At 39.7% G+C, this 13,346-nt stretch overlaps 2 protein-coding genes across 2 annotated transcripts; both read left to right on the top strand.

Annotated features, from left to right (window-relative positions):
• The first annotated feature begins 540 nt into the window (after nt 1–540).
• On the top strand, nt 541–1,660 carry LOC134358746 (homeobox protein HMX3-A-like). Its single transcript, XM_063071211.1, has 2 exons — nt 541–835; nt 932–1,660. Exons 1-2 carry the CDS (start codon nt 541–543, stop codon nt 1,534–1,536), a joined length of 900 nt encoding a protein of 299 aa, XP_062927281.1. The 3' UTR covers nt 1,537–1,660.
• Nucleotides 1,661–5,175: 3,515 nt separating this feature from the next.
• Nucleotides 5,176–12,944, top strand: LOC134358745 (homeobox protein HMX2-like). The gene is made up of 3 exons (XM_063071210.1): nt 5,176–5,342; nt 11,052–11,317; nt 12,400–12,944. The coding sequence occupies exons 2-3, from the start codon at nt 11,053–11,055 to the stop codon at nt 12,936–12,938; spliced, it is 804 nt and encodes a 267-aa protein (XP_062927280.1). The 5' UTR covers nt 5,176–5,342; nt 11,052; the 3' UTR covers nt 12,939–12,944.
• Nucleotides 12,945–13,346: the final 402 nt, after the last annotated feature.

The raw sequence follows: 13,346 nt of genomic DNA, 5'->3' as shown, positions 1-13,346 counted from the left end.
AGTGACAGAGGTGAACAAGCCTGTGCGCTTTAAACAAATTTCCCCCACAGATGGAAATGAAATAGCGTTTTGTGCCAATGGACAAGAGTAAGTCATTTGCCTACTGGTCGTCTAGTGGTGGTTTGCAGGACGAGTTTCTTTTCTGGTATTAGTCTCGTCCTCATTTGCTGCCTAATTGGACTATATAAAGCCAATAACAGGCGAGCTCTTATAGCCTTGAGCGAAGCGCAAAGTATAGGAGGTGGACTCATTATATGCCATTCTTTTTTTCCTTCGGTAATCCCATTTGCCATTGTGCGTGCCCAATCGCCGTATACTTTCTGCATTTAACTTGTATGACATTTTTATTTCATCATTATCATCTGCCGCCGGATTGACGCTGAATGCCTCCTACTCTGTTCCAAATTGCCGTGGATTTCCACTCTACACATATGCAAAAGTTTGGGGCGTTTTTCTGAACTCGCGGGATTCTGATCAACGCACTGTTTTCCTACCAGGCTCCGCGCGGTTCGTCCTGTTTATGAACGGAGTCAGGCCAGCATGCCCGAGACAGCAGCTCAGGAGAATCCCACTCCGCCTAAAGAATCGTCCTTCTCCATTAAAAACCTGCTGAACTGTGATCGAAAGCCTTCGAAGCCCAAGACTTTGCTCTCAGCGGTGAAGGGGGTGGTTGAGGGTGCTGCCTTTCCCTTGCCTCACTGCAGGGAGCCCGGATTCCCAAGGTTTGAAATCCCGGCGCAGAGATTTGCGCTCCCGGCGCACTATCTGGAGAGGTCGCCCGCCTGGTGGTATCCCTGCACGCTGTCCCCGGGTGTCCACCTCCCAAGGACAGAAGGTAAGAAAGCACATTGTCCTTTCTTATACACAGTGGTCTGGGCGTTAAGCTCCACAGCACTTCTAACGGGAATCCCTTTTAATTTTCTCGTCCCAGCTACTGAGAAGGGCAGCGCGTGTGCGAGAGACTCCTCCCCGGACAGAGACTCTCCGGAGCCGGCGCTCAAAATCGAGACAGATCGCAAGGAAAAGGAAGATTCCAAAAGTCTGGAAGAGATCGTGCTGGAGGAATCTAGCGACGCAGAGGAACAAAAGAAGGACGACAATAATAACGAGGACTGGAAAAAAAGGGCAGAAAGTCCGGAAAGGAAGCCGTGCAGGAAGAAGAAGACTCGCACGGTTTTCTCCCGGAGTCAGGTTTTCCAGCTGGAGTCCACCTTCGACATGAAGCGCTACCTGAGCAGCTCGGAGAGAGCGGGACTTGCCGCCTCTCTCCATCTGACTGAGACGCAGGTTAAAATCTGGTTCCAGAACCGCCGGAATAAGTGGAAACGGCAGCTGGCTGCCGAGCTCGAAGCGGCCAACCTGAGCCACGCGGCTCAAAGGATAGTCCGGGTGCCCATTTTATACCATGAGAACTCGGCTTCGGAGTCTGGGAGCCCGGGTAATGCACCAGTTACTCAGCCTTTACTAACATTCCCACATCCAGCCTATTACTCACATCCTGTAGTCACATCCGTACCCCTCCTGAGGCCAGTCTGATTTTATTTTCATATTTATCTTGCATTTACTTTTTACCGTAAGAGGAGACCGTGTAGTTTTGAAGTAACGAGCCACAAGACCAGCTGTAAATTTCCAGGTTGCCCAAATCCTCTATCAACCTCATCCAAATCTCGTCTAGCTTTACGATTTCATTTGACAATTTTTTTTAAATTTTTGTGAAATCAATCCCTGTAGTTTTGAGGAATCATTCCTACAGGAGGATCTGCTGTAAATGTTTTTTTTAATGTTTGTAAGTACTAAAAAGAGTGGTGAAAATGTTGTTCCTTATTTTGGTTTCACGTACCTGTGCAATATTGTACTATAGCAGTTAAAGCACTATTTTAGATGGATATCATTGCAAGTTGCATTGGCCTGGCCGGAATAACATGTGACGAATAGCAGTGGTAATACAGTGAGCGTTATCCAGGTTCCGATGGCGAGGCGCTTTAACTGAAGGACAATCAGAAAAAAAATGTTTTGTTTCTTTATTTATTTAATAAATGTACCGTTTATGTGGTGACGACGTATTTTGATTTACCTGGATTGTAAATTTATTGACAGAGGTCGTAAGATTTAGGTTCTAATATTTTTCCCATCCAATACTTTGTGTTTATTATTTCTGATGGTTTCTCCAGATGTAAAATAGTCATTTACTGCGAAAATAATGGGTGTTCTGTATGTTTTAGCAAAAAAAAATAAAATATTGGCGTTTTTTGATATTGTAATATCGAATTTTGTTGAATAGACTTGTTGTGAACCAAAATAAAACGTGAACATTCCTTATTCAGTTGTGTAGTTTCATACAACTACCTGCTCAAGAAAGAGTTAAATTATTGTTTTGTAAATAAAGCGTACAATTTCTATCTGTGTCCCAAAAAAAACACATTTGCAGTATTCCCAAATATTGAATCACGATCAACTGATGGGCCTAGTATCTCATGGCGCCCACGCTAAAAGGCATCATTTAAAGGGAACAATGCCGTTTCTATCAGCTTTCAGGAATACTTTCTTTTGCGTCTAGTAGCAAGATATCAACCCAACTCTTAAGAAATTATTCCTAGTTTTCCTCATGGTTTACCAGTTGTTCTCGGGTGCATATGGCGCTATATTTCATGTTCACAAAACATTGTCTGTTTGCCGCACAATGCCATATTAATAACATTGAAATCTCCGACAATAATTAATTAAATTCACGGCAATAAGAATACAGTATATCTTTCAAACGGTTCTTCTAAAATATGAAGCCCATTCGAAGGAAGGGGTGGGGGCTTTTCATGGTGGTAGTGATTTATGAGCCAAGGGCTTGCGGAACTGAAACTGTAAGCGACTGTTGGAAGAATCACCTGTAGATGAATGGATGTCGCAATAGTTGGAGCAGACAGTGACTGCACTTCAGCTGCCAAGTACCTGGACACACAAAAGATAAGAATATATTTAATTATGCATCAAATAATTCTCTTTATGTTAAGTGACAGTCGATGCTATTGAAGGGGATGTTCCGACAAGTAAGAGAACAGTTTCTATTCTAACAATAGTGCGAAATTTCAATGGTAGGTCCCAGACAAGGTGAAACAAATATGTCAGATTGTATTGTTGAATCAAGTACGGACCGTCCGCGTTTGGTAATCCTTGATTGCACAGATAAATGCCGGTGCCGATATACTGAAAATATCTTTTAACTATTTCTCTTTTTTTCGCAGAAGGTCACAGCTAAAGTCATTTACAGTCGAACAACTCTAAATAATTCCATTTGTGTTTTTATGGTTGACGTCCAATAAAACAATAGCGCCGCGTTCTGATTTCCAGATAGCGATGTTGTTAGCTTTATCGCGTGAAACCCTGTCAACGGTTCCGTAGGATGATTCACAAGTGGCAAGACACTAAATAGGTGTCTCTGTGCTTTGATTTAAAAAAAATGTTATGCGTCGTGGATGAAAATAAACAGCGCAGAGGCCAAAATATGTTCCCCTTTGTGTAAAGATGCAACAAAATGGTATCTTGTATTGTTGGCGATACTAACTTTATGACAACATTGTCAATATGAACTTTCAAGCCGTTTACATTATAAACACTAACCGGTTTAATCAACAGAAAACAGCAAAAAAAATACGCCAAAGTATTTTCATTCTGTATTGAATATCATGAATACAACGTAATTTATTCTCTGCCAAGAATTAACCGGTCCAATTGAAACAAAATCATATTATAACAGCACTTCAAAATTCATCAAGTTGCAAAACGTTTACTAACCGAGCTACATTCTTGCACAAGGGGGTGTGATATCTTTTACTAACGCAGCTTCACTGATACAATTGCTGTATATCTGATGCTTCATCAAATCCAAAAATAAAACAGATAAACCTCAATATCAGTTTGACTTTACTGGCTAGTGCCAAATTTTGGCTCTTTTAGCAACGTGACGTTGCTCTCTCCACTACCCACATCCTATATTCACCCCTCCACGACTCCGCTTCGTCTCTACAATATTTGAAATATAAACTATAGCCAGTGCAATAATGTTTAAAATTACAATTAGTTTGTTAAACCACACAGTACGGCGATAAGATTTAATCACGCTTGTGTATATAGGGGCCACTTCACAGGCACTCAAACTGTCCAAACCGATTTGAGAGAAAATTATAATATTCCAGCAATTCTACTGCTCTTCAAGCCTATTTTGAGTAATTTTGTAGACTTGCCTTTTTGTAAATTCATGTGCACATTTGGCTTAGAGAGAAATGGACAAGTTTCTCCGGATTTTCTACACCGTTTAGGTAAAAGGTGTGTATTTCTCCTTGATTTTTGTACTAAAAAAATTATCATGATTACTAGCCCAACCAAAGCAGTGAAAAAATGTAGGTTGATTTTGTTTTATCATTCATCGATGGGTTTTATATTATTTTATCTTCTTTCCATAATTGGTTTCGCCATTAATTGTACTTGTCACCCACATAAATACATTTCTTGATTTGTAGCTGAATAAACGCTTTAATCTGTAGAACGTTGAGCAAAATTGAATTTTCAAATAGTATCCAAAATCCATTTCAGAATCCCGCCTAAATGAAATGATTCCTATTTAGAAAAACTTAAACCTGTAATACACTTTCCGCTTAAAACGGGGTTCTTTTCAATAGGATTTCAACTTTTACATTATTTTGCCAAACTTTTTGTAAACTATTAAACAAACAGATATAAGATTATAAGATGGCTTTAATCGTTCTTGTAAAGCAAAAAAAAACAGGAAGTATAAAATATGTAAATTTAATTTAGAACAGCATCTATATATAAAGGCCATACTGATGTGTTCTTGGGACAAAGAAACCATTGTCATTGTTGCACATACTGGCGCCTCAGAAATGAGAGACCGCTACAATGCCAGGACTAATGATAAATATGAACAGTTCCTGCTTAGCACTTAAGCGCACTAGTTTCCAAATCTCTGCTTTTGTTTGATATATTGTGAACCCTGCATCATTTCTGTAAATATGGCTGTTGTCGTGTTTTTACCCTACACACACATGTATTTCTTTTATTTGGTACAAAACACGGGGAACTTTTGTATAGCAAACAGTCCAATCATTCCAAACAGATATAACCTTTCCATTACTGCCCGAATAGTCTTCAGAACCACCATGCAGATCAGTTGTGGATGAGCTCAGTACGGCTCCAGCGCCCTGCGGGTATTTTACAGTTTAACCACTACACTAATTTCGTCGAACTCTCCAAAATCTGTGTTTAACTCCTGCACTGATCCGTTCTTCTGAAGATACTTCCGATTTTCCGAAAGGAAACGGCACACTTGGCAGGTCAGTAAGGCATACTTTCAAACTTACATTTTTCCTTTTTTTAAAAAGGTGCTTATTTCAATAAAACGGGAGAACGACAAAGTATCTTCGAGGTAATCACGTTCCTTTATTGACTAGAGCGATGCAAACTCAACGCGAGGCCATTAAAGAGCATTAATAGATTGGCATAGCATTATGCTTTAGTTCGTATTGATCGCAAAATGTCTGCAAAATATTGTTTCAATGAGTTGCATTGTTCATCTTACGCTCCTGGATTGTTGTGACCTTGATTTATGAGCATGGAAGGGGAAAGGGGGAAGCACAATTAGCAATTAGGACATCTTCAAACTTCACGCGAAAACTCAATACTGTATACGGTATATAGCGAAACTCAACACACTCGGTGAAAAGAATTCAGCACAGATACTACATAGCTTCATAGGTGGTGTGCATTTCGATCCTTCGTCTCTTGTAAAGACAGTCCCGAAATCGCTTTACTCAGTAATTAACCCTAATCCGCGCTTTGTAACGGCTCCGGCATTTTAGTCAACAAAACAACTTCATCACACGTTATAATAAACAGCAGGTTCTAAGTACATACAACTCGGTTGGTAACTGTTACCTTGGTCTACCTGGTTTAAACGTGAGGACTACAGTACATCATCCGGGTCTATTTTTTTTAGAAATGCAGTTTAAAGAATCCTTTGCACCTCTGAGTCCCATTCGCCTCAATGATGGAGTGTAACCATCAGATTTTCATCAAAGTTCTATTAAGTGAAACATAGGTTGCAGGGCACCTCTGATTGAAACAGTTTAAATTTTAATTGTGTTTTTAATTTGACATATAGTTGCAGAAAGGAATGACACTGCACGCTACGGGGCGGTCGATTTTCTTAATTCATCCCCGAGGAATTGATGAGTCTATCAGTCCAGTAGATTGGAAACCCATTAACGCTCTATGGTTTACGCGTCTTAGGTTGTTAATTGGAACTTGATGGATTGTAGCCCTTTGATGGGCTATGCTGATCCAATCTTGATGACTTCTGTTTTCCAATAAATTACACAATTCATTTTCCAGCCCCGATTACATAAATTGTACACCTCCAGGCTCCCGTGGAATAGGGAGCCTTTTTGCAGCCCGTTGTGAGATGTCATTTGTACCAGAAACAGCAAGCTTTTGAATGAAAATCGAAACATAATCAACGTTTATACTTAGAAAATTTATTGATATCATTTTCTTCGGTAATTTCCTTATTTTAAAGTTCGACGCGCCATACATCATAATACACACGTGTAAAGGACTGTGTTTAATATTTATCGAAGCTTGATTCGCAGATCAAACTTGTTTATGACTTCATCTGTCACTGCAGGTGGAACCTTCGCAATATTATAGGCGGTCAGGAGGCTATTTTCGAGCAGCATAAACCTACTAAAGATCAATTTTCATTAGAGACAATGCGCGCCTGACATTTTCTATACTTTTTTGAGATGGGGGGGGGGGAAGAATGCTTCCATTTTCTGCGCTTGCACAATCTGTGCTTATAAAGCATTAACAGGCATGATACACTGGCAGTGATTACAGACCAGATTTATCCGAGGTACGTTTTCTCTGACTGGCTTACAAAAGAAAATACCAGATATCCCCTCAAATCTACGTTGTTGAGAACAGTAGAGGTCTTAGAACGAACAGGTTTTATTATAATATAATTTTAAGAGTTCTCATCGAGCAGATGCGGGCATTTAACAGTCTCTTAAACAGTTAAGGCTCGCAAAATGTGCCTATTTAATACGTCAATGTAGATTTCACGCCTTATCTTTATTGCCTCCAAACACTATTCAAACGCAGTGTCCTGCTTGGCTGTCGGCAATACATCACACAGCAAAATGTTTGCTCCTGTGCACATATGTCCGGCGAATCTGGATTTTTGGTGGGTAACTCAAGAAGAACCTTAGCCGCTAGGAATTATACATCTTTAATTTCACCAGCATTACTTCAATGGGTAATGACTAACTGACTTTAAAATTTGGAACTAATGAGTAGTCAGCGGGAATCAAATTGGGTGGAAAAATATATTTAGCGAAATATTTTTATTTTGCTTTAATAATAATTACACTATTCGAATATTCCAAATGGATTAAATGAAATTCTGGTACCTGACGTGATCCCCCAACAAGTTGCACCATATCCCTGTTTAGTGCCTACATTAGGACAAGTAGGCTAATTGCGTCCAGTTTGTAACTTTCTGAAGCCGTTATTGCCTCTTTTTGTGGTTACAGGCTGGCGCTAGCCCCAGCGCCTGCCTCACAGCAGAATGAAGACTGATCATCCAGCGCCGTTTGCAGGGGCGCGCCACGTTAACGAGCTGACACTATGATTAAAGCTGACCATTTGTAATGTGTCGCGACCCTGTGAAAGCATGAAAAGGTTAATGTGGTAGAACAGAGCAGGACTCTCACACCTGCCTCCCGGAGCAGGAGAAGAGCGCAGCCCCTGCCAATCAATCAATTAACCGGCCCCTTCCATCGAGAGCTTTCAGCAGCCAGCAAAATAATCAAGTAAACACAGTCGAACTCCAATAAGATCGATTCAGCTTTGCCATGGAAAGCATTTTAGACGAAAAGTATTAGCAGAAGTGACATTTAATCTGATGCACTTAATAGGGGAATAAGCGATCTTATTTAAAGCTAACTCTAATAACAACTGTATTTCAATTAATATAAAGAAGACGGGGTTGTTACGGGGCCTTATATATGTCAATCGACCTGTATTTGAGAATCAAGACGCTTTTGTTTTGCAACTGTTAATATTTATGTGATATTCAATAAAAACGGCCACTAAAGTCTGTAGTTGATCAAGGGGATGGGAGCTGAGTGGGTTATCTAAAATCATATGAGTAAAATATACTTTGGCTCAAGACTTTACTGAGTAATCAGGTAATTGATGGGATGAATGTTGCTAATCTTCAATAACCTAATAACTTTATAGCGAACCTGAAAATGACAGATACATCACAGACGTGATGGTTTGAGGAGAATCATACCAAAATTCACGTTCATAACATGCGATTTTCAGCTTCGTTTATTAACCTGATACTTTAATTACTTAACAAATTGACATGCCCTATTCATTCTGACTGGTCACGTGCTTATGCCTTATTTTAATAGCTCGCCAGCAGTATCTCATGAAATACTCTGAAGACTGGCTAGGTGCGTCTTACTTCGATCAACTGGTTAACTGGCCAGTTCCTTAATTAAACCCTCTATTCAATTAGACAGTCATAAATTAATTCATTTCTTAATGGTACGTCAACTTCAACTAATCTAGCAGCGATGTTCGAGGTTTGGTCATTGATCAAGGAACTGATTAATTTATTCACTAGCTGTCGGTCCAATAGACGCCAAATATATCGTATGTTACTCACGCTTGTTTTTAGATTACTGCTAATAGTTTATATACAAACCGTAGAGACATTCAGTGTCTCGGATTACAACCGTACATTGGGTGCAACAATGTATTGTTGGAAAACATCTGTAATATTTGGTGCCACCACATTGAAGAGAAATTGGGTTAAGAATAATCTTAAATGTGATTTTTTTTAAAAACTGTACATCGCGTGCATTTTCTTCTGTACACGGGTCAATGTTGTATCCCTACATTGCACATCATAAAATGCAGTAGGTATCTACAGGGCACAACTCCAGACAAAACATTGGACGAGTGAGGAGGTGCAGCTGGTTAAATCTGCTATTTTACTTTCAAACGTATTTTCAAAAATACGTTTTTGAAAATCCAATCAGTTTTCTCTTTATCGCTGATATCAAGGATACAGAAATGAACTGGTTTAAAGGCTACAATTCCGTTGCGTATTTGCAATCGATTTAAGGATAAAAGAGGGTTCATTTGACATAAATTATTCAATTTCGCCCATTCCAATAGGAAAGTCAGGTAACAGTATCTGGACATTGGTAATCACAGTGCGATTGAATACCAATGCAAAGTTTAAAACTACTGACATCAGTTACGTTTACTAAGTTGTCTATCTTAGTTGCATTCCTGTCATATCAATAATTGGCTGAACGTCTGCAGTGATCTCGTGTTGCATCTCTCCTGGTGTCGCCATTATGCCTGACGCCAAGAAATCAGCATCCTATATAGTTGCTGTACTTGGTACATGACCCATCCAGCAGCACTTAACCTTAGATATTTAGTCAATTTAAAACTAAGATTAGCTTCATCCATTCAGTCTCGGGTGCTATTCCAACTCATGTGCCAAACACCACAAACGAAAGGGGGGGGGGGGGCAACCTTCCAAATCTTAATCTTGTTGCCACCGATTTCCATAGCGCAGATTGCGCACTACCACTCCCTGGTCATCACGCATCCAGCAGACTTGGTAAAGTTCAGTAAACCCATCTCCCCACAAATTCCCCACGGTGATCGATTTTAAACCACTTTCCATTCCAACGAATATTATTGCATTTGTCTCTAAACCAGATTTAGAGACAAATGCAATAATATTCTTGTTAAATAAGAATGGTTAGCCAACCTTGTATTGAAGAAAGATACTGAGTATTGAATATTTTTTCTTTCGAAATCAACGTTACCTACAACCGAAAATAGTCACCGTCCAAAATCAATCAAGGTTTAGTACCAGATTAAGCCCAACCAAAACCGTTCAATCTTCTGCAGACCAGCGACTAGAGTTAATCCAAGCTACCATTCAGGCTGCCGCTACCCGCAACCTCAAGCAAAACCAAATTCAAAATATTTAATGGCTTCACTCTTCTGCTGAATATGCACTTACGGTCTTGGAAGGCCCCGAGTATCCCCCAACACGCCCAATAAAATTAGCTGCCATTGAACACACATTTTGTTTCAGAACTAAACATTTTATAAATCAGTTCCGCTGCTGAAGCAGTATTTGTTGATATCACTAGGCTGCTCCAGTCATAGCTTTGCGCTGCTCAGGCCACGAATTTTCAAAATCACTCTGTAAAAATTAAAGCACACACATAGAGATCTGACAGATGGAACGAAGACTTCTTCTAAATTCCATATCCTCGACAATATAATCAGAAGAAATACTGCAATATGAATTATTTTTATTACATTATTTTTCATTTTTGGCATAAACATTTTATAATTGTTTTGATTTGTGCCTATCCCACGTTATCAACTTTATCTGACTACTTTTATAAACTCTGTAGTTATTAATGGCCCCATTTCCTGATTTCACTGAGCAGGAACTATTTAATATTTAGGAAGACAGTCACATAGTCAAGTGAGCTATACCGCAGCCTATCGTTCATTAAAACATAAAACAACTAGACGCATCCGTGTCACCACGTGCGCCTATTGGGCCACATCTATTGTCACACTGTGTTGCATCATGCTCCTCCAAAGTAAGAATATGTTTATAATGTTACAAACATCAACAATCGATCAGATACTTAGGTTAACCTAATCATCCCTTAGCTTGTGTAAAGTTCAAAATTTCCGGCACCGACTACTGTTTTTGATTGGCTGCAACTCAAACCTACATGCAAATCAGCCAACGCCAGCGACTAAGCAGCAGATCAATACAGGTTTACGGGACACAGAGAATGCATTCAGCCCGTGCATGCTCAGGGAAAACGACCGCAGAACAAAGCCAGAAGAATATACGTCCACTAAGACTTCTTCAAGCGACAGTGAGGCAATTAAGTTTGTGTTTTTTTTTATGCACGCAGAATGAGCAACAAAGACGACATTACAAAGTGTTCCCCAGCCCCGATCTCCAGCTTCACCATCCAGTCCATACTTGGAACCTCGTCGAAGGAAGAACGCTCAGGTTGCAAAGACAATGCTAAAGTAAATGCCAGGCAGCGATGTTTGTCCGATTCCTCGGACGAAGAGTTAACCGAGGAAGGATACAAAGATCTAGACTGCTTCTGTTCTGATTCTGGCCCGGGAGAGCCCTGTCGCAGGCACCAGACTATCAGCTACACGTGTGTGAGTAAGTACAGCAAAATGGTTGATATTTATCCTGCACTATTATCCTTAATCTTTTTGGATATTGTTTATATAATAATTTTATTAGAGAAAATATTGCTAGCTTCTAATATTGTATTTAAATTGAAGCTTTTAGGGTTGTTGTCATTTTGTTTTATATATAGGGGCCGTAGGGTAACTCATAGACGTCTCTAACACGATAATACCCATGCATAAACCAATATTTTAATGTCTTATTAAAAAACCAAACAAAAATAATGGGAACATCTTTAGACCATTCGCAGACGCCGACACTTTGGATTAATGCCGTCAATGAAGATGCATTAAATTCATGTAAAGAGCAATAACCACATATTTTGTTGCGGATAGAGGGGACATCCATACGATTGATTTTTGAAGCATGACATTTGGTATTTTATAAATTCACATAGGAGCTTCATTTCAAAAGGAATTCAAAGACTTGACTGTGGCAGATGCATTGTGACAGAACCCTGGCTATCAGACAACGGCAGCAGCCTGGCTCCTGACTTCGTTCACACCACAATGGTCTCACAATGTACTTGCATAATTATTTATTTTCATTAACTGTAAATTACTGCACAGGTTAAGGAATACGTTTTCTCTTCATCTTTCATTAAGGGTTTACTAAATATGAACAATGGGATTCACCAGCCGCTTACAGCAAAATTGTGATGGTTTATGTTGCGCGTACAGGTGAGACATTAAAAGGCTGCATATCGCTGTAGGACAATTCGCAATATGTTGGCCTATGGATGATTGTTCAGAGACAGTAACTGTTTCTTTGCAAGACAATATATTAAATTCCGTTCAGCTTGCTCTCCTACGTTACCCGATTTTGGTTTCAATTTTATTTAATGTCACTGTTTAAAGCAAAGTGTATTTCAAACGCCACTTCATTTAGATGAAAGCACCATTAAACGTAAACCCTGTATGTCTTTCCGTTATTTTGGAGAGCAGACAGCAAGAGAATTTTGTTTTTAATTTGTAAAAGTAGTGGAAATATGATTACTGCAAAGACCAGCGAAAGAATGTCTGTAAAAAATGTTTCATTGTTTTACATTTTAGGCAATTCTAAAGGAGTTGGCAACTCTGGGCAGGAAAACACGGAGAGGAGGCAGCAGTACCTTTCGCAAGATGGTCAGATTTACAAGGAAGAAAAGGAGAAAACTTGCTTGCAGACATCCTCAGACAGACAGAGGGAGGCGGACAGACAGGGGAATCCGGCCAAAAAGAAGACACGTACGGTTTTCTCCAGGAGCCAGGTCTACCAACTGGAATCCACGTTCGACATGAAACGTTACCTGAGCAGCTCGGAAAGAGCTTGCCTCGCCACCAGCCTGCAGCTCACAGAGACCCAAGTCAAAACCTGGTTCCAGAACCGTAGGAATAAGTGGAAGCGGCAGCTCTCGGCAGAACTTGAGGCGGCCAATATAGCTCACGCGTCCGCACAGACTCTTGTAGGAATGCCTCTAGTTTTCAGAGACAACTCCCTTTTGAGGGTTCCAGTCCCCAGATCAATTGCGTTCCCAGCTCCTTTGTATTATCCGGGCAGCAACGTTACAGCTCTTCCCTTCTACAATCTCTACAACAAAATTGAATACTGACATTTTCTGTCCACGTCTCTTTATAATTGTTTAACAATTAAATTGTATATTTATATAATATCCGTATCTGTTAAAATATATCTTTCTTATATGCAATCACTTGCATAATTATAAAGACAGTGTGCTTCTCTATAAATTGTATTAAATATACGGTGTATATATGGATTAAGTTGCAGTTTTTTATTTGATAACTATTTTCTATTAGTGAAGATGAGGCCCAAATGGTCACATAAAAATCACAAAGGATACGAAGCTTGCATTCATTATCGAAATATTTCTTAATAGGTAGCAGGAAATCACAAAATATACATCTGGTTTGAAGGTTTTGCTCGAAATTCGTGCTAGGTTTCTTTTTTTGTCATCACAGAAATTCCTCACATGGCAAGCGAAATTAGCAGAGAACAAAAC

This window comes from Mobula hypostoma, chromosome 19 (assembly GCF_963921235.1).
Source record: "Mobula hypostoma chromosome 19, sMobHyp1.1, whole genome shotgun sequence".
NCBI lineage: Eukaryota > Metazoa > Chordata > Chondrichthyes > Myliobatiformes > Myliobatidae > Mobula > Mobula hypostoma.
This window is presented reverse-complemented; position numbering and strand designations above follow the sequence as displayed.

Bases quoted from the DNA above. Each gene is read 5' to 3' on its own strand.
- LOC134358746 (XM_063071211.1), top strand. From the start codon at position 541: ATGCCCGAGACAGCAGCTCAGGAGAATCCCACTCCGCCTAAAGAATCG. The intron at 836-931 runs GTAAGAAAGCAC...TTCTCGTCCCAG, and splicing joins CCACCTCCCAAGGACAGAAG to CTACTGAGAAGGGCAGCGCG.
- LOC134358745 (XM_063071210.1), top strand. From the start codon at position 11,053: ATGAGCAACAAAGACGACATTACAAAGTGTTCCCCAGCCCCGATCTCC. The intron at 11,318-12,399 runs GTAAGTACAGCA...TTTACATTTTAG, and splicing joins TATCAGCTACACGTGTGTGA to GCAATTCTAAAGGAGTTGGC.